The sequence below is a fragment of the Phacochoerus africanus genome, chromosome X (genome assembly GCF_016906955.1).
Source record: "Phacochoerus africanus isolate WHEZ1 chromosome X, ROS_Pafr_v1, whole genome shotgun sequence".
NCBI classification, from domain to species: domain Eukaryota; kingdom Metazoa; phylum Chordata; class Mammalia; order Artiodactyla; family Suidae; genus Phacochoerus; species Phacochoerus africanus.
This window is the reverse complement of record NC_062560.1, coordinates 56781465-56804368: the sequence shown is the minus strand read 5'-3', so window position 1 is coordinate 56804368 and position 22904 is coordinate 56781465. Positions and strand designations below refer to the sequence as shown.

Here is a 22904-nt window from a genome sequence, read left to right as displayed (position 1 = left end):
GAGGTTGCGGGTTCGGTCCCTGCCCTTGCTCAGTGGGTTAACGGTCCGGCGTTGCTGTGAGCTGTGGTGTAGGTTGCAGATGCGGCTCGGATCCCGCGTTGCTGTGGCTCTGGTGTAGGCCGGTGGCTGCAGCTCTGATTAGACCCCTAGCCTGGGAACCTCCATATGCCACGGGTGCGGCCCAAAGAAATAGCAAAAAAAAAAAAAAAAAGACAAAAAAAAAGTCAAGAAATAATAAGTGTTGGTGAGGATTTGAAGAAAAGGGAACCCTCATACACAGTTGGTGGGAATGTAAATTAGTACAACCATTATGTAAAACAATACAAAGATTCCTTAAAAAATTAAAAATATAACTACCATTTGATCCAGAAATTCTATTCCTGGATACTCATCTGAAGAAAATGAAAATGCTAATTTAAAAAGATATATGTACCCCAGTGTTCATTTCAGCATTATATGTAATAGCCAGGATATGTAAGTACCCTAACTATCCATCAAGCAAAGGAAAGATAAAAAGATGTGATATGATATATGTAATATTTCACTGAATATATATATATATTTAAAATTAAGTATTACCCAGCCATAAAAGATAATAAAATGTTGTCATTTGCAACAACATGGATGGATATAGGTGGTGTTATGTGAAATGAAATGTTATACAGAGAAAAATAAATATTGTATGTTGTCACTTATATGTGGATTCTAAAAATATAAAACAAATAAATGACTATAACAAAAAAAAAGACAGAATCACAGTTGTAGAGAACAAACTAGTACTTGCCAGGAGGGATAGGGGTGGGTAATAGGTGAAATCAGACAGAGAAAAACAAATACTTTATGTCTTCACTTGTAGAATGTAAGAAACAAAACAAATGGACAAATATAACCAAATAGAAAGAAACAGACTCACAGACACAGAGAATAAACTAGTGGTTTCCAGAGGTAAGTGATATAGGGGTAGTGGCAAAATAGGCAAAGAGAATTCAGATATATAAACTACCAGTTACAAATTGAATACATCACAGGGATGTAATGTATATCACAGGGCTTATATTCAATAATATAGTAACTTTGTATGGAGTATAATCTATAAAAATATCAAATCCCTGTGTTGTACAGCTGAAACTAATATGTTGTGAGTCAATTATATTTCAATAAAATGTAAGAAATAAATTTTGCATCACAATCCAACACATGGTTATGTATTTCATTTGTAAAAGTTCTTCAAAACAAGACTGAGATAGGTCTTTGTCAACTGTTTCCAGCTCCCCACCTTCTGGCACATCATAGAATTGCACTTTATTACACTTTTGTAGATGTGTCATTATTGATACATAAGTATCATTTACTAATGATAAGGTGATGTGCATCATCAAGGGCATGTGAGCAAAATGAAATGGGTCATTTCTGGGAGAAGACTTTAAAATCCAGTGCACAGTTCACAGTATTTTCTTTTCCCTGATGCTCCAAGCATGGCAGCACAAAGATGAAGCCCCTGTCACCCTGGGTAACCCAAGGAAGATAATGTAATGCAGAACCCCCAAGAAATCTCTGGTAGGAAAATAGTGTGAGTGAGAAATTTTTGTTTTTTAAGACATTGAGATTTGGGGTTTTCTTTTTACCAAAGCATAACTTATGCCAACTGATATAAATACCTAGCTTTAGTACATACTCTGCACTCTGATATTTGACATCATTATTTTATTTTGTCATATTTCAATTTTCAGTGCTGGTTGCAGCCTTGTCAGTTGATCATGACTCCATAATGGGTTGCAACTTCCAGTTCATAAAATGCTAATCTATACAATATCCACTTGTCCCATAGCTCATCCTCTCTCCAAATTTCCATAATGTTAGTGACTCCCATTTCTCTGCAGGATTGTGGTTATAGAGAGGGTGGAGATGCATACTGCACAGCCTGCCCTCCCCGCAGATACAAAAGCAGCTGGGGTCACCGTAGATGTCATACTTGCATCACCTGTGCTGTTATCAATTGTATCCAGAAAGCCAACTGTACAGCTACCTCTAATACTGTCTGTGGGCACTGTCTGCCCAGGTGAGCCTACTATATGAGGCCAAGTCCTTCTATACATTCTGTAGCCCTTGTAGGTCTCCCTCATCATTACTTCTCAGAGCCTAGTTGAAATAGTCTAAGTGTCCATATAATTATGAATTTAAGCTCAATGAGGGATAAGCAGTATCTTCTCAAGATCCCCTATAAAGTACCAAGCACACAGTCAGTCACAGATGAGTACTAAACAGCTTAATCACGTTGACATGTTTAGCTCAGGCCCAAGTTTCAAACTAAAAGTAAATCTCACTGTAAACCTAAAAGAGATTAGGAAGCACTTGGTGTTAAAGTAGTGTTTCCCTCTCCTGTGATACTGGTTCCCCCTTTGGCTATTGGGTTTGGTTAATTGGGGAAAGAGGTGGAGTGTCTGGGACTCTGAGTCAGAATCAGATATAGAGGCAGAATACTCACTTGTTTCCTGGAGGCAAGGAGTAAGTAGTCCAAGTACATTGCTTGTTTGATCATTTTGCCATTTCTTATTGCTCTGACCACAGGTTCTACCAAAAGACATGTATTGGAGGCCTGCAGGATCAAGAATATATCCCTTGAATGAAGCAGGCCCCCACCTCTGAGGTTCAGTGTGTATATCCAGTTCTCTTTTCCCCTTTCCTCCACAACCCACTGCATAACAGCAACACAGGGTAGCAAAGGCATCCCCCACCTCCTCATACTCATTCCTGTAGGATAGATTAGCAAGAGAACTCATTAGATTTGAATAAAAGTTTCACAATATATTATCTGTGTAACCCTTTATAAATCATTAAAACCCATTGAACCCCATTTACTTCATCTGAAAAAATATAATAATCATTAAAATATATATATATATATAATAATCATTGTTCTCCATATCTTATGGGATGCTGTCTAAGTCTAATGAAAAAAAAGTAGGTTTAGAATGCACTTTACAAATTATAACATCTGTATACTGTGGATGATGATGATGAGGATGATAATGATTACGATGTTTATAGCGGTTCCTAAGTGCTCAGGACTAGTAAAAGGCTGAATAAAATACTTGAATCTAGACTATGCCCATGTGAGTATTCATTAATTTCTCTACAATTTTGTCTATCTACCATCTACATGTCTACTCACTTGTTGTTGGAGATTTTTTTTGTTTGGTTGGTTTTTTAGGGCTACATATGTGGCATATAGAAGTTCCCAGGATAGGAGTCGAATCAGAACTGCAGCTGCCAGCCTATGCCACAGCCACAGCCATAGCAACATGGAATCTGAGCCACATCTGAGACTTACACCACAGCCCACGGCGAATGCTGGATCATTAACCCACTAAGCAGGGCCAGGGATTGAACCTGTGTCCTCATGGATACTAGTCAGGTTCATCATCACTGAGCCACAACAGCAACTCCCTCACTTATTTTTTTTCAAATATGTACAAATACTTTAATTGCAGAAACATGTAAAAATGCTCAGTTACACAGCATCAATGATTAATAAATCTTAAAATTTTACGTATGTGCTTCAGATTTTTTTTGAAAGAATGAAGACTGCATATTTCCAATAGAATTTGTTTTTTGATCCTTTCTGAGTTCCATTCTCTCCTTACCTCACCAGAGCCAATGACTTTCATGAAATTGTATGTATCTTGATGGTAGGCTATGCTCCAGTAACAAACCCCCAAATCTCATTGATTTAATGAAATAAAAGTTTATTTTTCACTATGCAAATATCTTCCTCCATCTTGTAATAATACCACCAAACCATGTGGCTTTCAGGTGGATGGGACATATGGATCATGAGAAAAAAGAATGTATACATGTATACATGTATGTGTAACTGGGTCACCATGCTTTGCAGGAGAAAATTGACAGAACACTGTAAACTAACTATAATGGAAAAAAATAAAAATCATTACATAAAAATAAGGAGACTGAGGAGACATACTGGCTCTGAACTATTTTAGTCTGCAAGTGACACACATTACTTCCACTCACCTCTCATTGGCTAGAATTACTTTGATGGTCTTATCACAAGAGTGTATGAGAAATGCAGGGAAGAATATGAATAATTGGTGAACACTATGACTCTGCCGTACTCTCTACTTGTGTTTTGATACTTGTATTATTTTGTGATATATGTACATACTCATAGGTAATTCATATGCAACATATGCTATTATTTTATATTTTTGATGTTGCATATAAATGATATCGATCTATATATTTTCTTTCCCATCTGGATTATTTATATTGATCCATACAATATAAATGGATCTTTTATTTTATTTTATTTTAAATGCTATAAAATAATACTACATTATAGAATTATATCATGATTTATTTATCCTGTGTCCTTAGTTTGTTTATATTTTTCTTGGTATATAACTAGATGTGACTTGGAAAGACCATAGGTTATGTGCATCTTTAAATAACTGTACAAAAGTATACCATACCAGCAGTATATATGAATTCCTCTACTTTGTTCTTCATATTTTTGCATACACTACAAAAAAGTAAAACTAATTTTAGAGCTCTAATTGAGGAAGACCCTAGGGAGAGAGTGCTAGCCTGAGGAAGAACAGCCCCAGAGGCAGGGTGACTATTGACTACCTACAGTGACTGACCTCCCCCACTTTCTTGTCTCACAAGTGCCTTCCAGTTGAGCTTAGTGAAGGTAGATGTACCCACGGTTTCCCAGCCGGAGGCCACATTTTTGCACTGGTGAGCAGTCTGCTCATGGTGTTTACCCTGGTATTCCTGGGGCTCTTCTTCCTCTACTGCAAGCAATTCTTTGACAGCCATTGCCAGCATGGTAAGGGTAGCTGCTTCACATATTACATGAATCAGGAACAAGGATCTGACTAGCCAAAGAGAGGAATTTTCTGGGACCTGGTTCATTAAGGTGCAGGGGTTCATAAAGGAATACATTATGGGAAAACCTCTCGGAAAGGAATCTGAAAACCTAAACTCTAAATCTACTTCTAAATCTCTGAGTAACTTTAGACAACTCACAAGGATTCTTTAGGCCTCTTTTACCCTAACCTTTAAAATGAGAGATGGAATTGATCATAAGTTCTTTTTCAATTATTCATTTCAACTAATGATTATAGATTCTGGAGCATGTCAGGAAAGGAGGAAGGCTGGCTGGAATGAGACATGACTGTAATAGAAGTTAGTGAGGTCTCAAACAACAGTTATCAGGATGGTAATATCCCAAGTATGAGTAACTGAGAGCCCAGTGTCCAGAAGATTTGGCAAACTTAAGACATTTTTCCTCAGACAATATTGATAACCAGAGATCTGGCCCAGCCCATAGGAGATGGCTGTGTGAAATTCTAGATGAAAGGTATTATTTAAAGTCAGAAGTAATGTCATGATCTATTTTTATCAGAAGGCCAGCCATTAGCCAAGAATGTGAGAAGAAAGTCCAGGCCACTGAAGACAAAGATGGGGGAGGTGGGATGGTATTTGGTCAGGACCAGACAAGGGGTTAGATCTTTAGACAAGAGTACTGAGGCTCAGTACAGCTTCAGTTTCAGTGCCATCAAGGGAGGTGTTAGGCAGAAACACCAAAATAGGAACCCAGGCTAGTAAGTGGAGTCGATTTAGTAAAGAAGGAGGAGGATACATTCTACTATATACACAGGTACTCAGGACTCCTCCTCAGCTCACAGATTACTGGGCCCAAAGCAACACAACCTTGTTCAGTCTCTCTGTTGGTGTGGGAATAATCCTTTTTATATTAACCTGCCTTGGTCAGTTTGGCTCAAGGGCCTGCCAGATTATTTTCAAAAACCTTAGCAGATGTGTTTGGCTCTACCACTGACTTAAGTGGAGGTAAATCTAGAATTTCAGGTTACTCGTGCTATAAGAGGACACTTGTCCTATTATGATGCTTTTTAAACTCTACTTATCTCTCCTCTACTCTTTGGTGTCTGCTGGAACAGTGTGGCTCAGGGGGGACCATCCTGTCTCTGAATTTGGAGGTAAGTTTCTCAGAGAAGAGCTGTTGCCCAATTGGGGATGGGCATGAAACATAGGCAATGAAGCATTTGGGTTCCAGGGCCCAGAAAGAAGATGAGGCAAAATCTGAGACCTGCCTGTCTCCCTCCTCCTGCCTCAGGAGAGAAATGGGTAACCCATCTCTATGCTTCCTCTGTCGTCAAGATAATATTACAGTACTCTTCTCTGGGGATACAAGGGCAGGCAGCATCCTCAGAGTTTTTCTAGAGGAAATAAAATTAGATATGGGGAGTTCCCATCATGGTGCAGAGGTTACTGAATCTGACTAGGAACCATGAGGTTACGGGTTCAATCCCTGCCCTTGCTCAGTGGGTTAAAGATCCGGTGTTGCCATGAGCTGTGGTGTAGGTCGCAGACACAACTTAGATCCCGTGTTGCTGTGGCTATGGTGTAGGCCGGTGGCTACAGCTCCAATTAGACCCTAGCCTGGGAACCCCCCATATTCCATGAGAGCTGCCCAAGAAATAACTGGAACACGAGGTTCATAATAGCAATAAATAATCATCTATCAATTATCACCTTAAATGTCAATGGACTGAACACCCCAATCAAAAGACACAGAGCAGCTGAGTGGATAAAAAGGCAAAAACCCTCAATATGCTGCCTACAAGAAACTCACCTTAGGACAAAAGATACATATAGATTGGAAGTGAAAGGGTGGGGGAAAATATTTTGTGCCAATAGACATGACAGAAAAGCAGGAGTCACAATGCTAATATCAGACAAAATAGGCTTTAAAACAAAAAACATAAACAAAGACAAAGAAGGACACTACTTAATGATTAAGGGATCCATCCAAGGAGAGGATGTTACTATCGTCAACATATATGCCCCAAATACAGGAGCACCCAGATACATACAACAAATATTAACAGACATAAAGGGAGATATTGATGGGAATACAATCATACTAGGAGACCTTAATACCCCCCTCACACCAATGGACAGATCCTCTATACAGAAAACCAATAAAGCAACAGAGATCCTAAAGGAAACAATAGAAAAGTTAGACTTCATTGATCTCTTCAGGACACTACATCCAAAAAAAGCAGACTACACATTCTTCTCAAATGCTCATGGAACATTCTCAAGAATCGACCCCATATTGGGACACAAAGCTAACCTCAATAAATTTAGGAGCATAGAAGTTATCTTAAGTATCTTCTCTGACCACAACGCCATGAAATTAGAAATCAACCATGGGAAAAGGAAAGAGAAAAAACCTACTACATGGAGACTAAACAACATGCTACTCAAAAACCAATGGGTCAATGAGGAAATCAAGAAGGAAATTAAAAATTACCTTGAAACAAATGATAATGGAGACACAACCTCTCAAAACCTATGGGATGCTGCGAAAGCAGTGCTCAGAGGGAAATGTATAGCAATACAGGCCTTTCTCAAAAAGGAAGAAAGATCCCAAATGGACAACTTAACCCTCCACCTAAACGAATTAGAAGAAGAAGAACAAAAAAGGCCTAAAGTCAGCAGAAGGAAGGAAATTATAAAGATCAAAGAAGAAATCAATAAAATAGAGACTCAAAAAACAATAGAGAAAATTAATAAAACCAAGAGCTGGTTCTTTGAGAAGGTAAACAAAATTGACAAACCCCTGGCCAGACTCACTAAAAAGAGGAGAGAAAGAACCCAAATAACCAAAATTATAAATGAAAAAGGAGAAATCACAACGGATACTGCAGAAATACAAAAAACCATGAGAGAATACTATGAACAGCTATACAGCAACAAGTTTGACAATCTGGAAGAAATGGACAACTTTCTAAAATCATACAGCCTGCCAAAACTGAATCAAGAAGAAACAGACCAACTGAACAGACCAATCACTAGAAATGAAATTGAAGAGGTCATAAAAACACTCCCTACAAATAAGAATCCAGGACCAGATGGCTTCACAGGCGAATTCTCTCAAACATATAAAGAGGAATTGGTGCCCATACTCCGAAAACTCTTTCAAAAGGTTGAGGAAGAAGGAATACTCCCAAAGACATTCTATGATGCCACCATCACCCTCATTCCAAAACCAGACAGAGATACCACCACAAAAGAAAACCATCACCCAATATCATTGAGGAATATAGATGCAAAAATTCTCAACAAACTCTTAGCCAACCGAATCCAACAACATATCCAAAAAATTATACACCATGACCAGGTTGGGTTCATCCCAGGTTCACAAGGATGGTTCAACATACACAAATCAATCAGCATCATACACCACATTAACAAAAGAAACGTCAAAAATCATATGATCATCTCAATAGATGCAGGAAAAGCATTTGACAAAGTCCAACATCCATTCATGATCAAGACCCTTGCCAAAGTGGGTATAGAGGGAACATTCCTGAATATAATCAAAGCCATTTATGATAAACCCACAGCAAATATCATACTCAAAGGGGAGAAACTGAAAACCTTCCCACTCAAATCTGGAACAAGACAGGGATGCCCACTCTCACCACTGCTCTTCAACATCGTTTTGGAAGACCCAGCCCCAGCAATTGGACAAACAAAAGAAATAAAAGGCATCCATATAGGAAGAGAAGAGATCAAACTGTCACTGTAGGCAGATGACATGATACTATACATAGAAAACCCGAAGGACTCAACCCCAAAACTACTTGAACTGATTAATAAATTCAGCAAAGTAGCAGGATATAAGATGAACATTCAGAAGTCAGTTGCATTTCTGTATACCAGCAATGAAATATTAGAAAAGGAATACTGAAATACAATATCTTTTAAAATTGCACCTCACAAAATCAAATACCTCGGAATACACCTCACCAAAGAGGTAAAGGACTTGTATGATGAGAACTATAAAACTTTAATCAAGGAAATCAAAGAAGATGTAAAGAAATGGATAGATATTCCATGTTCCTGGATTGGAAAAATCAATATTGTAAAAATGGCCGTACTACCCAAAGCAATCTACAGATTCAATGCAATCCCTATCCAATTACCCAGGACATTTTTCAAGGAACTAGAACAAACAATCCAAACATTTATATGGAACCACAAAAGACCCAGAATCGCCAAAGCAATCCTGAGAAACAAAAACCAAGCAGGAGGCATCACTCTCCCAGACTTCAAGAAATACTACGAAGCCACAGTCATCCAAACAGTGTGGTACTGGTATCAAAACAGACAGACAGACAGACCAATGGAACAGAATAGAGAATCCGGAAATAAACCCTGACACCTATGGTCAATTCATCTTTGACAAGGGAGGCAAGAACATAAAATGGGAAAAAGAGAGTGTGTTCAGCAAGCCTTGCTGGGAAACCTGGACAGCTGCATGCAAAGCAATGAAACTAGAACACACCCTCACACCATGCACAAAAATACACTCCAAATGGCTGAAAGATTTAAATGTAACACAAGACACCATCAAACTCCTAGAAGAGAACATAGGCAAAACACTCTCGGACATCAACCTCATGAATATTTTCTCAGGTCAGTCTCCCAAAGCAGTAGAAATTAGAGCAAAAATAAACCCATGGGACCTCATCAAACTGAAAAGCTTTTGCACAGCAAAGGAAACCCAAAAGAAAACAAAAAGACAACTTTCAGAATGGGAGAAAATAGTTTCAAATGATGCAACCAACAAGGGCTTAATCTCTAGAATGTATAAACAACTTATACAACCCAACAGCAAAAAAACAAATCAATCAATGGAAAAATGGGCAAACGACCTGAATAGACTGTTCTCCAAGGAAGGTATACAGATGGCCAGCAAACACATGAGAAAATGCTCCACATTGCTGATCATAAGAGAAATGCAAATCAAAACTACCATGAGATACTACCTCACACCAATCAGAATGGCCATCATTAATAAATCCACAAATAACAAGTGCTGGAGGGGGTGTGGAGAAAAGGGAACCCTCCTACACTCTTGGTGGGAATGTAAACTGGTACAGCCACTATGGAGAACAGTTTGGAGATACCTTAGAAATCTATACATAGAACTTCCATATGACCCTGCAATCCCACTCTTGGGCATCTATCCGGACAAAACTCTACTTAAAAGAGACATGTGTACCCGCATGTTCATTGCAGCACTCTTCACAATAGCCAGGACATGGAAATAACCCAAATGTCCATCAGCAGATGATTGGATTCGGACGAGGTGGTATATATACACAATGGAATACTACTCAGCCATAAAAAAGAACAGCATAATGCCATTTGCAGCAACATGGATGGAACTAGAGACTCTCATACTATGTGAAGTCAGAAAGACAAAGACAAATACCATATGATATCACTTATAACTGGAATCTAATATCCAGCACAAATGAACATCTCCTCAGAAACAAAAATCATTGACTTGGAGAAAAGACTTGTGGCTGCCTGGGGGGAGAGGGAGGAAGTGGGAAGGATTGGGAGCTTGTGGTTATCAGACACAACTTAGAATATATTTACAAGCAGATCCTGCTGAGTAGCATTGAAAACTTTGTCTAGATACTCATGTTGCAACAGAACAAATGTTGGGGAAAAAATGTAATGTGTATAACTTGATCCCCTTGCTGTACCATGGGAAAACTAAAAAATAATTAGATATTTTTTCATTTGGGGAAGTTGTTTATCAGGAATCACTGACTTACATGTATACTGGGCTTGTATAGGTTAAAATAATAGCCCATCCTCTGTCTGTAGAGGAATCTACTACTCACCTTTAGGTGTTTATTATCAGGGGTATTCAGTGTTTCAAGATCTTCTGAATTTTCAATAGAGAAAAATCAGGAATTTTAGTCTAATAAAAAGCAAACACAACCACATTGCAGAGGCCAAATGGCTCTTAGTTTTAACAGAATGTTGAATCAGACTTATACATGAAAGGAGTAATGATTTTCTATCAGTGCCATAACAAATTATCACAAATTTAATGGCTTAAAACAACACCCATTTAACAACAAAAAACACCCATTTATTATCTCACCATTTCCATCAATCAGATCCTTTTTTTTTTTTGCCATTTCTTGGGCTGCTCCCATGGCATATGGAGGTTCCCAGGCTAGGGGTCTAATCGGAGCTGTGGCCACTGGCCTACTCCAGAGCCACAGCAATGTGGGATCCATGTCATGTCTTTGACCTACACCACAGCTCACGGCAACTCTGGATCCTTAACCCACTGAGCAAGGTGAGGGATCGAACCCGCAACCTCATGGTTCCTAGTCAGATTTGTTAACCACTGCACCATGACAGGAACTCCTTTTTTGTGTGTGTGAAGGAGAAAAATACTTTTATTGCTTTTACATACAAAGGAGAATCACAGCAGGCTAGTGCCTCAAAGACTGTGCCCCCTCCATCAAACAGATGCCTTGTAGCTTTGGCCTGATCTCTGCTGAGAGGTTTACTAGGCCAAAACCAAGGTATTGGCAGGGATGCATCCCTTTCTGGAAGCTCAATGGGAGAATCCATTTCCTTGATCATTCAGTAAAGTGAGAGAATTCAGTTCCTTGCAGTTATAGGGCTGAGGTCCCATTTCCTTGTTGTCAATTGAAGGCTATTCCCAATTTCTAGAGAAAGCTCATTCTTTGGCTCAGGACCCTTTTCCATTTTCAAAACTAGCAATGGTGACCAAGTGCTTTTCATTTCACATATCTGATTACACTCTCTGACTCTTCTTTTTCACTGTCAAGGACACACATTGGGCCCACCTGGATAGTCTAGGCTAATCTACCTATTTTAAGTTCCATGATCTTCTGCTTTTTTTTTTTAGGGCTGCACCCAAGCCATATGGAAGTTCCCAGGCTAGGGGTCTAATCAGAGCTGTAGCTGCCGGCCTATGCCACAGCCACAGAAACATGGGATCCAAGCCACATATATGACCTATGCCACAGTTCATGGTAATACCAGATCCTTAACTCACTGAGTGAGGGCAGGGATCAAATCCACATCCTCATGGATACTAGTCAAGTTCATTACCACTAGGAAAACCACAATAGGAACTCTTTAAATTCCGCAATCCGAATTCCATCTGCAAAGTGCCTTTTGCCATATAACACAACATATACACAGACATAACACCAGGGATGAAAGATCATGGATGAGGTGGGGTGAGGGATTTGTTAAAATCCTGACTCCCACAAAAGGTTTCTCTTGCTATGGAGAAGCTGACTCTTTTCTCTGATCCTCCTCAGGTAGCCTCAATCTGATACCCCAATGTAAGTATGTTCCCTACTGTATCTTCTCAGTCTTGTGCTATGGTGTCTAGTGGCTTTCTGCTTTGAGTTTCAGGGGTTTAGCTCCAGTATGAGGCTGATATGGCAGTAGAGGAAGAATATCTCCTCCCCATGCCACTTGGCCAGGAGACCAGTCCTGAGTCCCCACTGAGTGAAAGCATCTTTGAGACCCAGCCACTTAACCCCATCCTGGATGATGACTGCAGCTCAACTCGTGGCTTCCCCACACAGGGGTTTTTAACCTTGGCCTCCTATGACTCAGAGAGCCACTCCCACTGGGTCCACATTCCCATCAAATGCACAGAGCTGGACCTGTGAATGTTTTCCAGCTCTGCCTCCTATAGTGGAGCTGAGACATTAGGGAGAAACACAGCTGAAACCTCTGGAGACAGGCTGGAGCTCAGTGTGCCATTTGATGTCCCCAGCCCTTAACTCTACTGAGGTGAGGTGGAAAGGTAGGAGAGAAGACCAGAAATTGGGGACCACCCCAAAGGAATTATCCTCTGTAGTACTATTATTCAGTACAGCTAGGGGTAGAGGAACAGTAAACTAGGAATACTGGTAGATGGAAGGACAAGATTGGTAATGCCAATATTTAGAGCCAGTCAGTCAGACATCACATATCTGGGCTGACAGTTGTCAAGGAACTGGCCAGGTTGACATGACACCAGTTTCTCTAACCTTGCTATTTATTTATTTATTTATTTATGCTTTTTATGGCCACACCTACAGCATTTGGATGTTCCCAGGTTAGTGGTTGAATCAGAGCTATATCTGCTGCCCTATGCCATAACCACAGTGACTTGAGATCCAAGGCGTGTCTGCTACCTACACCATAGCTCATGGCAACACTGGATCCTTAACCCACTGAGCGAGGCCAGGAATCAAACCAACATCCTCAAGGGCACTAGTCGGGTTTGTAACCCGCTGAGTCACGACTGGAGCTCCCTTCTAACCTTGCCTTTTGCAAGCTCTCTCAGGGCCCTACTGTCTTATAGCCATATTCACTTATCCCCTATTATGTGTGCAAGCACCAAAGCACAGTTGGAAAATATACAAGCCTTGGCATCTGGCAGCTCTATATTTCAAGTCTACCTCCACTCCTTAATAGCTATGTGAACCTTATGTGAATTCCTTCATCTTTCTGAGACTCGGGTCCTTAATCTGTGAAAAGTAGAAAACACTACTCACCATGTATTGTGAGGATTGAATAAGCAATACATGTGCAAATGCCCTTTATAATTTCTGATACATTAGAGATATTTAAGCCATGTCAGTTTTTCTTTCCCTCACTTGCCGTCAGTCATAGTTTACGCATCTCTACATATACACTACACTTGTCTGATCTTCATAACACCCCTTTGTGGTAAGCAGGACAGGGTTTGTTAGCCACACCTTATGGAGGCAGGAACTGAAACAAAGGGAAAATGAATTGCACAAAGTCACAGAGAATTTTGGTAACAGAACTGGACTACAGCCCAAGTTTTGGAGCTCTAATCCAGTGCTTGTCCAACTCTATCAATGTGACTATTCCATAGCCAATGTTACATTTTCAAAAGCTTAAGCATCATGGGGAAATATGAGGCATGAGGGTAGATTCCTATTTTTCAACTAACCAAGTATTTTCACCACCGATTTCCACATTTCTCCAGCTATGGTATTGTCTAGGTCCTGCAATTACTCCCCCTCCCTATACCTTACCTAAGAAAATGTAAACAATATATAAATGAAAACCAAGATGGTTATTAAACAAGTCAGCCTAGATACTTTCATGATCATCTAGTTCAACCTCCTCTCCAAGTACACCAGTCCATGCCTGAGTCCTTTTTATAATACCACCAAATGTTTTTGTCATCCTTGATCATATACTTGCAAGTCAAAGAGCTCATTATTGTAGCTATGACTGGTAGATTTGAGCTCAATGTAGAGAAAATTTTTCTTTCTCCCTGTAGTAACCACCTCTGGGTCCTGGCTCTGTTCCTTTGGCAACACAGACCTCATTTGCCTCCTGTGACTTGTGATATCCCCGAACAATCAAAAGATAGCATCTCCTCTATGGAAAGTATCTGGGTTCCTTTAAAGTGTGGGAGGATTAAAACTGAGCCCAATCTAATGAGGAATATTCTCACCAGTATAGAGTAGGGTAGAACTGTCATCATGTCTTCACCCTAGAGAGGTGATGTTTCTTCTATTCTATCATAACCCGTGGCCTAAACCTTTTTTTTTTTTTTTGAGAGATATGGGGAGAGGAAGGAGCTAGTGAGATTGCCCTATAGGTTTCTAACTTGCTCTCTTCCCTCCCTAGGTCACTTGGGCTCCTTGCAGCCCAGTCATTCTCCCTGGACTCTCCTGCCTTGTTCCTATACCACAACAGCAGCAGGGACATGGGATGTGGTATCCACAACAGTCTGAACTCTATGAATGGAGAACCATTCCACCAAAGGATTGATTCTTCATCATTTTCCCAAGACTTACCAGCAGCATTTCTTGCTTTCCTATCCTAGCTATCCTAGAGAACCAGATTCCCCAGGCATGGGACAACCAGACATGTTCCTAGCTCAGCTTGATTATGGAGAAGAGGGGAGGGGATAGCAATTAATGAGGTAGAGTTTTACTACTTGCATCTTTGGTCAGGTGAATCTGAAGGAGTAGTCTCCCAGGGCTTTGATACATCTACCTAGCACTTTAGGGACAAAATCGAACTCTTCCCTCTTTAGCGCCTCTGCACTGCCCACCTCAATAGTACACACACACACACGCGCGCACACACACACACACACACACACACACCCCTATACACATCTTCGGAGAGGTCTGACACCTTCATTCTCCACACATCTCTTAGACTTCTGTGGCTGTGACAACCACAGAGGTAGCCCATTTGACCCCTGGTGGTCTTCCTTTCCACTTACAGATTTCTTACCTCCTTTAGTAGGGATCCAACTGAGTGTCTTATTAACTTTAAAATGATACTTCCTAAAGTTCCTTTTATTTTGTTTATCTTTTTTTCTTGTCTCTTTTGTCCCTTCTTGGTACCTCATCTTCTTAAGCTGAAGTCTCTACATCCATAGGGTCAAACTCAGAGCTTTGGTCTTTGGGGTGAGAGTAAAGTCCCTGAGATCTAGGGAGGACATTCAGAACCTAAGGTTCTCATTAAGGGCTGTCCTAAGGCCCCTCAGGGGCCACTGATGCTTTCTTGATTAAGAGAGAAAATAATAAGAATGAAGTGAAACTCCTCTTTCCGTGGCTGATGCCACAGATCAAATGAGAAAATTAAGGCTCAGATGTGAGGACAATGGATTGCTTTTAAGTCTCTCTTATACCCATAATGGGCCACTTGGGCTGATACCCACTCCCTCACAGTAGTTCAGATTTGGAAAGAAAAGTGTCCAGATGAGTAGAGCAATTGTCTCCTTTGCTCGTGAGCAACCTATTCAGTCCATAGTGTTGGATGTGGCTTAATTTCCAAAAGCCAAGACTGAAGATAGTTGTCTTGGAATGGGAATACAGAGTTTACCACACCTGTGTGCTTCACTATACAGTTTTCAGTGTGCATTTATAACAATTATCTCATGGAATCTTTATACAAACCCTGAGGTGGGCAAGGCAAGGATTACTACCCCCAGTTTACAGACAAGGAAATGAAGGTCCAGAGATGGAAGGTGATTGGCCTTAAGTTACTCAGTGATGTGGGGGTGAATATCAAGGCTAGGGGCCTCTCCAATATCTTGAAATCTTCATTTTATAGAAGACGGTGTTATTTTCTAAATTATTTTTTATGGCCACACCCACGGTGTATGAAAGTTCCCGGGTCAGGGATTGACTCCGAGCCACAGCTGTGACCTACACCAGAGCTTCAGCAATGCTGGATTCTTTAACCCACTATGCCAGGATGGAGATCTAACCTGCACCTCTGCAGCAACCTGAGTCACTGCAGTCAGATTCTGAACCCACAGTGGGAATTCAAAGAAGAAAATGTTTTGAAATAGGAGGGTTTGGATTTTCCGGCACATCTGTTCCAGAAAACAGCTCTTTTTAGAAGAAAAAAATGGTAGAGAGATAAATAAGGCCCTTATACCTGAGTGTGAATAATGTAATGTTCATGCCCACCATACCAAGCCTATACTCTCCCCCTCTTATCATCTCACCTATGCTGCAGCCAGCCTGGTTATATATTCTCTGCCAGATCTGACTCCAATAGAAAGCTTAGAAACTATCCATTCAGCACTATCCCTCATAAGATCAAAAACTGAGAAGAGCTTCAAAGTCTGACAAGACTCTTTCTACTCATTATATCTTACCTCCTTTTGCCCCTGTGGTATAAAGAGAAGGGATAAAGCCTGGAGCCAATAGAAGCTCCCATCCTACTTGCCCTCCCTCCTACATTCTTAAGTCTCTGATCTTAGTTTGGGTAATGACTTGAGACTTCAACTTTATTTAGAGGTGGGAAAGGGGCAAATATCCCAACTTTAAAAGCCTCCCCAGGTAGATTGCAGGTATTTGATCAAATCTGTCAATTATAACACTTTTTCCCTTAAGGTCTAAAAAAGTCCATTAATACATTATGCCTGTTTTAATGATGAGTAACCTGAGTCCTAGACAGGAGTAGTAACTTATCCAAAGCAATTCGCAGTAAGGAAAACTAGCCTACTCCACACTCCCACCCCCAGACCCAAGTGTGGATTCCATGGCTGAGAATAGAGGCAAAAAAAGGGCAGGTAGAGCAGAAGCTGCTCTTGGCAGAGGGACAAGTGGGGGTGTTAGAGGGCAGTGGTTATTTATATCCACTAGACATTGTCTAAATAACCTTAGAAAGCTCATCAAGGAGTATAGGGGAGACACTTAGGAGACTGATTAAAACAATTCATCTCTATCACCAGAAAAAGCAGCCGACCCTGTAGTCTAAGTGCTGCAAAGGTAATGATTTAGCCTTCCATTGAAAATAGCACATGACTTCATCTGTATCCAGGATGGAGAGGGTTTCTTTTTCTTTTTTTCTTTTGGCCTTACTCTCCCTATATCTCTTACCTCCTATGTTCTACAGGTTTTCTCTTTCCTTCTTCCAGGTCACTCTAGACTCACCACACTCCCTTGGTCAGCTGGAAGGTCTTATACGTGTTTGAATAGTCATGATCCCATATTTCACTATAGGGAAGGGCAGTTAATTTCCCTATAGTTCTCCTGGGATTTACCCTTTATTTGAAGTGCTATAACTCTCCATCTCCAGGAATGAGAAGGGCTGGATACCCTCCTATATATGCATGTGTGTGTGTGTGTGTGTGTGTGTGTGTGTGTGTGTGTATACAGCTGAGTGGGGAGAGGAAAGGAGCCCCACTGCCTCTTTCTATTGATATATCAATTGCATCTCAGCTTTCCCATCACCCCACCAATTTGATTATTTCATAAGTGTGTTTTACTTTAATCCCTACCTATGCATCTCACAAACAAGAACAAGCAAGCACCTTGGAGGCTGTATTCTTATTATCTGGTTATCTTTCTGAGGCCTGTAAGACTAGTTCCTGTCCCACAAGTACTTGGCGGTTTATTATTTTAAACAGCATGTGCACTTCATTACTAGGTCCTAGCCCTGACAGAGGAATGCTCTCTGCAATAAGACCTCTGCTTTCAGGAGTTGTATTAAATGCATCTTTGGGACCGCTCATCTACAAACACTGACTAGGGCCTTAGGGCAACCCATTGGTCAGAATGCTAAAAGCACCTGGAAAAAAGTTAAAATGTCCCATTGTACTGGGCTGGGGATTAGAAGCAATTGAATTACAAGCCTGTACCAAGCATCTTGGCCTCACATAATTATTAGAAAATATGTGTGAGCCAAGGTTTTAGACCCTGACCTCTAGGTTCTGTTATTTTCTTTCTGGCACAGTTTATTCTTAATTCGCTGGCTCTAATTAGTCATGTCTATAGCTTCTGGTAGAACAAGAACTAGTACCCAAAGAGATGATTGAGCTTGAGCAGACCTAAGGTGTACAAAAGTCATCATGTACCTTGCAGTGGTTCCTGCCCAAATCTAACAGAGCTGCATCTGGAAAAACAGTGATTGTATCATAGTTACAATAAGATTTTTTTCTTTTTATTTATTTATTAATTTGTTTTTATTAGTGATAAAATGTTACAGCCAGCCCTCTTCACTTCACCTTCTCTAATGTTTATAATTTACAAAGCTCTTTTATATTTATAGTCTCATTTCATCCTCACATACCCCTGAAAAGAGTGCTATTATGTCCATTTTGGAGACAAGAAAAACCAGCTTGTATTAGATATGTGGCTTGTCAAGCCAGACATCATTCTGACTCAAATATCCTGACACCAAGACCAGGGTTTAACCACTGTTTCATGGCTTCCTCTTAACAACTGTTTTAAGATAGTACAATTACCATAGAGGGACTGGGTACAACATTATAGGAAAAGAAAAAAAAAAAAACCAGCAGTCATGGAGTATAATTCCCAAAAGCTATATCTAGAAACACAATCACTACTGTGAGCCTCACCCAAGACAACAAACTTCCTGGCCATAATACCCATCCCAGAATAACTTCTTAGCAAATATTTTTCTGTAACAATTAAGACACCAGCATTGGTTGCTGGGGCTACCTCAGTGCACAGGTGTACCATCCAGTAGCAGATTCCTCATGGTATAAATATTGTGTGACCATCCTAAGTCATATCCAGAATCACCTTGGTTCTAACTTTCATTCTGAAGTTCAAAAATTGTAGATGGAATGGAATTGGAATGGGAAAATGAAGTTTTACTGTACATTTTAAGATATCTTGGGTAGAGGTGAGGTGAAGCATGCTCTTTTTATCTATAATTGCTCTTTGACTAAGGCAGATGTCACACTCAAGTGTTTGTTCCTGGAGAGTAGTTTTAAAGGTTTCATTGCTTTTAATTTTGGGGTATCTTTGAATGCCTTGCTTTCATGTATCTTTTCTATTTGGCGGTTTGGTCAGTGGAAGCACAAAGCACACTTGATAGAAAGATTTTCAACATGTTCCTAGGAATATATAATAGTTTAATTGTGTACATTTGAACCAGCAAAAGAAATTTCTTCTAGTTTGTAAGGGAGATGAGGTGTTTCCTAGGAATGAGTTTTGTTTTTTGGTTCAGCATTTCCTTCTCTGAATACATGGATTTATATTTTGACATGGAAGAGCCTAGGAGAACAACTTTCTTTTCCAAGGTTCTGAGATCTGAGGTAGGTAAGACTGTCAATATTACAGCACCCTCTACCAACACATAACCCTGCTATAGTGGGAAGATACACTGTTATGCACCTAGCCCCCTTCTAACCTCACTACCAAGGTATCTTTTATTTCACATTGAATGTAGGTAAATGGTTTTTACTTTTCCATCTTAAATTGGTTATTGATAGAGATTTTGTTAAATATTGGGCCATATGCATGTGTGGCTACTGGTAGAATTATGTTTTATTTCTGATTCTCTGAAAAGTTTTCATATTAGCCAATAAAGACAAATACATTCAAATACCCTGTTTATTTCTCTGCTTTCAACAAACTAAGGTGTTTCCTTTGGCTGGTGTGTCTTTGCTAAGTGAATACAGCAAGGGAATATATTTATTATTGGTGGATCCAACATTGGGAGTAGTGGGATCCACTGACTTGTCACCCAAGAGAACTGAGTTATAATCCAAGCTCTCCTTCTATGTTTTTTAATTGTTTATGGCATCTATATTTGCTTCCTGGACTACACATCTCCTAGAAATTCTTGTATTATAAACTAATACTTATCAAAGAGGATTCCATGGCACTAAGAGGACTGTGCATATTTCTTCTGAAGTGTGTGTGTTTTTGTTTTGATCATAGTATTTTTTTAATGCATGAATATTATATCTGTATTGCCTGGATATTAATCTCTTATAAGTACTACCTGGCCATTGTAGGGACTGTGTTTGTGCTTAGAGTATCATTGGATTTAAGGAACCACCCAAAGAGATATTATTTACTTTGAATGCTCTGCTTTACTACAACATTATTTAAAAGCTAGAGAAATCAATTTTCCCCCATCTTTAATATTCCATGATCCTGACAACAACACATGTTTGCAATGATTGTGGTAAAATTAGTACTTTGATACATTGCTGGCAGTATTGTACAATGATACATCCACTTTTGAAAACAGTTTGTCAATTCCTCTAAAAGTTAAATTAGAATCAGTATATGACCCAATAATTCCACTGTGTACCCCCAAGATAATTAGAAAAACATAGGTGTACACAAAAAATTTACACAAATATTTATAGAAACATTACTTATAATATCCAAAAGGTGGAAACAACCTAAATGTTTATCAACTGATAAATGGATAAACAAACTATCATATATACATAGAATAGAATATTCAATAATAAAAAAGGATTGAGTTGATATGATACACTTTCACTTTAGGTTCACAACATGATTGGCAAGTATCTGTACACTCAGCAGTTAATCTTTTAAGGCCTTATAAACTATGTGTGTGTGTGTGTGTGTGTGTGTGTGTGTGTGTGTGTGTGTGTGTGTGTTGGTGGTCGTTCAGATGCTGCCTAACTGAACAAAATGGATCCTCAGTGAGAGCATCTGCATGATTATTTCCCCCAAAGCCTTTTTTCCATGTGGCTTCTACTGCCAGAAAATTCCCTTCCTTAACATTTCCTTCTTAAAGAATACAACAAAGGGGAAAAGGGAAACCAAAATCAGCATCTAGGGGATATCTCTCACATGCCTTCTCACTTTCATATTTTGTCTCATTCAATCCTCATGATGTCCCTAGGTGGTGAGTGCTCTTTATAACCTTCATTTTACAAAGGAATAAAATGAAGTTCATACAAATTTAATGATTTTTCTATGGTTATTAGTAAATTATGTACTAGAATTCCAGTTTAAGTCTGTCTGACTCTAAGGCATATAAACACTTCCCACCATGCCTCAGCTGCCTCCCTAAAAAAGACCCCAGGAAAGAGAATTCTGTTTATCCCACTGGATCTCTCATAGTTTCTAGCTTGAGAGGCTATATCAGAGAGTCTCCATAACAGTCACTAAGTATCACATACTAGTGTCAAAGTATTGTCAGCTCGTGATATACTAATCATTCCCATATAATAAGAAGGACCACATTGATTGTGCTATCTCCTTGGCCATGATGTTGTCATTGAAAGAGCATTCTGGAGATTGGAATGCTTATTTCACCTTCATCATCCTTTAGCTGGGGTAAAAATAAAAAGTATAATTTTCTTGGCTTCAGTTCCTACAAGGTGCACAAAGTGATTGGACTCAATAAGCTCTAAGAGCCTTCCAACCCTGGCATGCAATAAGCATGTAAAACCTAGCCTTGTATGGACTCACTCTTGGTAGCAGATCTCAAAGGAGATGAAGAACAGAGAAGATAAACAGCAATGGGGATTACAACACAACTGAGTAAATATCTGGGATTTGATTTTTTTTTAACCTATTGGCTCTATTAATGTTTTCCATTCCCTTTTGGGATCAGCTCTTTTTAATCACCTGACATTTTAACTTAATATTGATTAAATATACCTCCAAGGATTACTTTCAGGTGCTTCAGATGCATGGGAGAAAGAAAACTTTCCATAAGCAAAAATGACAAAGAGACAGATCATGATGCAATTTTCTTCCCACTTAATGTGCTGTCTATAAAACAAGATCTCTTGGTAAAAGTAATAAACCAGTAACAGTATTGAAAAATATTATATTGCATCAAACAACACATATGGATAAAGATTAAAATACCTCAGTTTGGTTAGAGACTCTTTCTCCAAGAAGGCTTAGTAGTTGACAATCACTGATTAATCTCTTCTTGATTCTACATTTCCGTTGTCTTGTATGGGATATGATTCTTATTAACATTAATTTAACCATCCTACTCAAATTGAAAACCCCTACAGCAGTGATTCTTAACTTTGGATTTATAGTTAATTCACTTAGAGAGTTTAAAGAATATTGATGCATACATAAAAAGATGTTCAATGTTGGAGTTCCCATTGTGGCATGGCAGAAATGAATCTGACTAGTATCCATGAGAATGAAGGTTCAATCCCTGGCCTTGCTCAGTGGGTCAGGGATCTGACATTGCTGTGAGCTGTGGTGTAGGTCTCAGATGCACCTCAGATCCATCATTGCTGTGGCTGTGGTGTAGGCCGGAATCTGTAGCTCTGATTTGACCCCAGTGCAGCCCTTAAAAAAATCCAAAAAACACTCAATGTTGCTAATTGTTAGAGAATTGCAAATCAAAACTACAATTAGTTTCCAACTCACATCAGTCAGAATGGCCCTCATCAAAAAGACTAAAAACAATAAATCCTGGAGAAGATTTATAGAAAAGTGACCCCTCCTACACTATTTGTAAGAATGTACATTGGTGCAACCACTATGGAAAACAGTATAGAGGTTCCTCAGAAAACTAAAAATAGAGTTATCATATGATCCAAAATTCCCTTCCATGGGCATAAATCTGGACAAAACTGTAAATCAAAATATATATGTGCCCCTATGTTCATAAAAGCACCATTCACAATAGCCAAGACATGGAAACAACCTAAACATCCTAAATAACCATCCGTCAACAGATGAATGAATAAAGAAGATGTGGTACATATATAC

The 22904-nt window shown here is 39.5% G+C and overlaps 1 protein-coding gene across 1 annotated transcript in view; it reads left to right on the top strand.

The window, feature by feature from the left end:
* EDA2R (ectodysplasin A2 receptor) overlaps positions 1 to 12701 on the top strand; it is a 91654-nt gene extending 78953 nt beyond the window's left edge. Inside the window, 5 exon segments of the mRNA XM_053743481.1 lie at positions 1881 to 2059; positions 2569 to 2665; positions 4697 to 4748; positions 4751 to 4849; positions 12325 to 12701. Of these exon segments, the coding sequence (XP_053599456.1) occupies positions 1881 to 2059; positions 2569 to 2665; positions 4697 to 4748; positions 4751 to 4849; positions 12325 to 12701 (804 nt within the window).
* The last annotated feature ends 10203 nt before the right edge of the window (positions 12702 to 22904 follow it).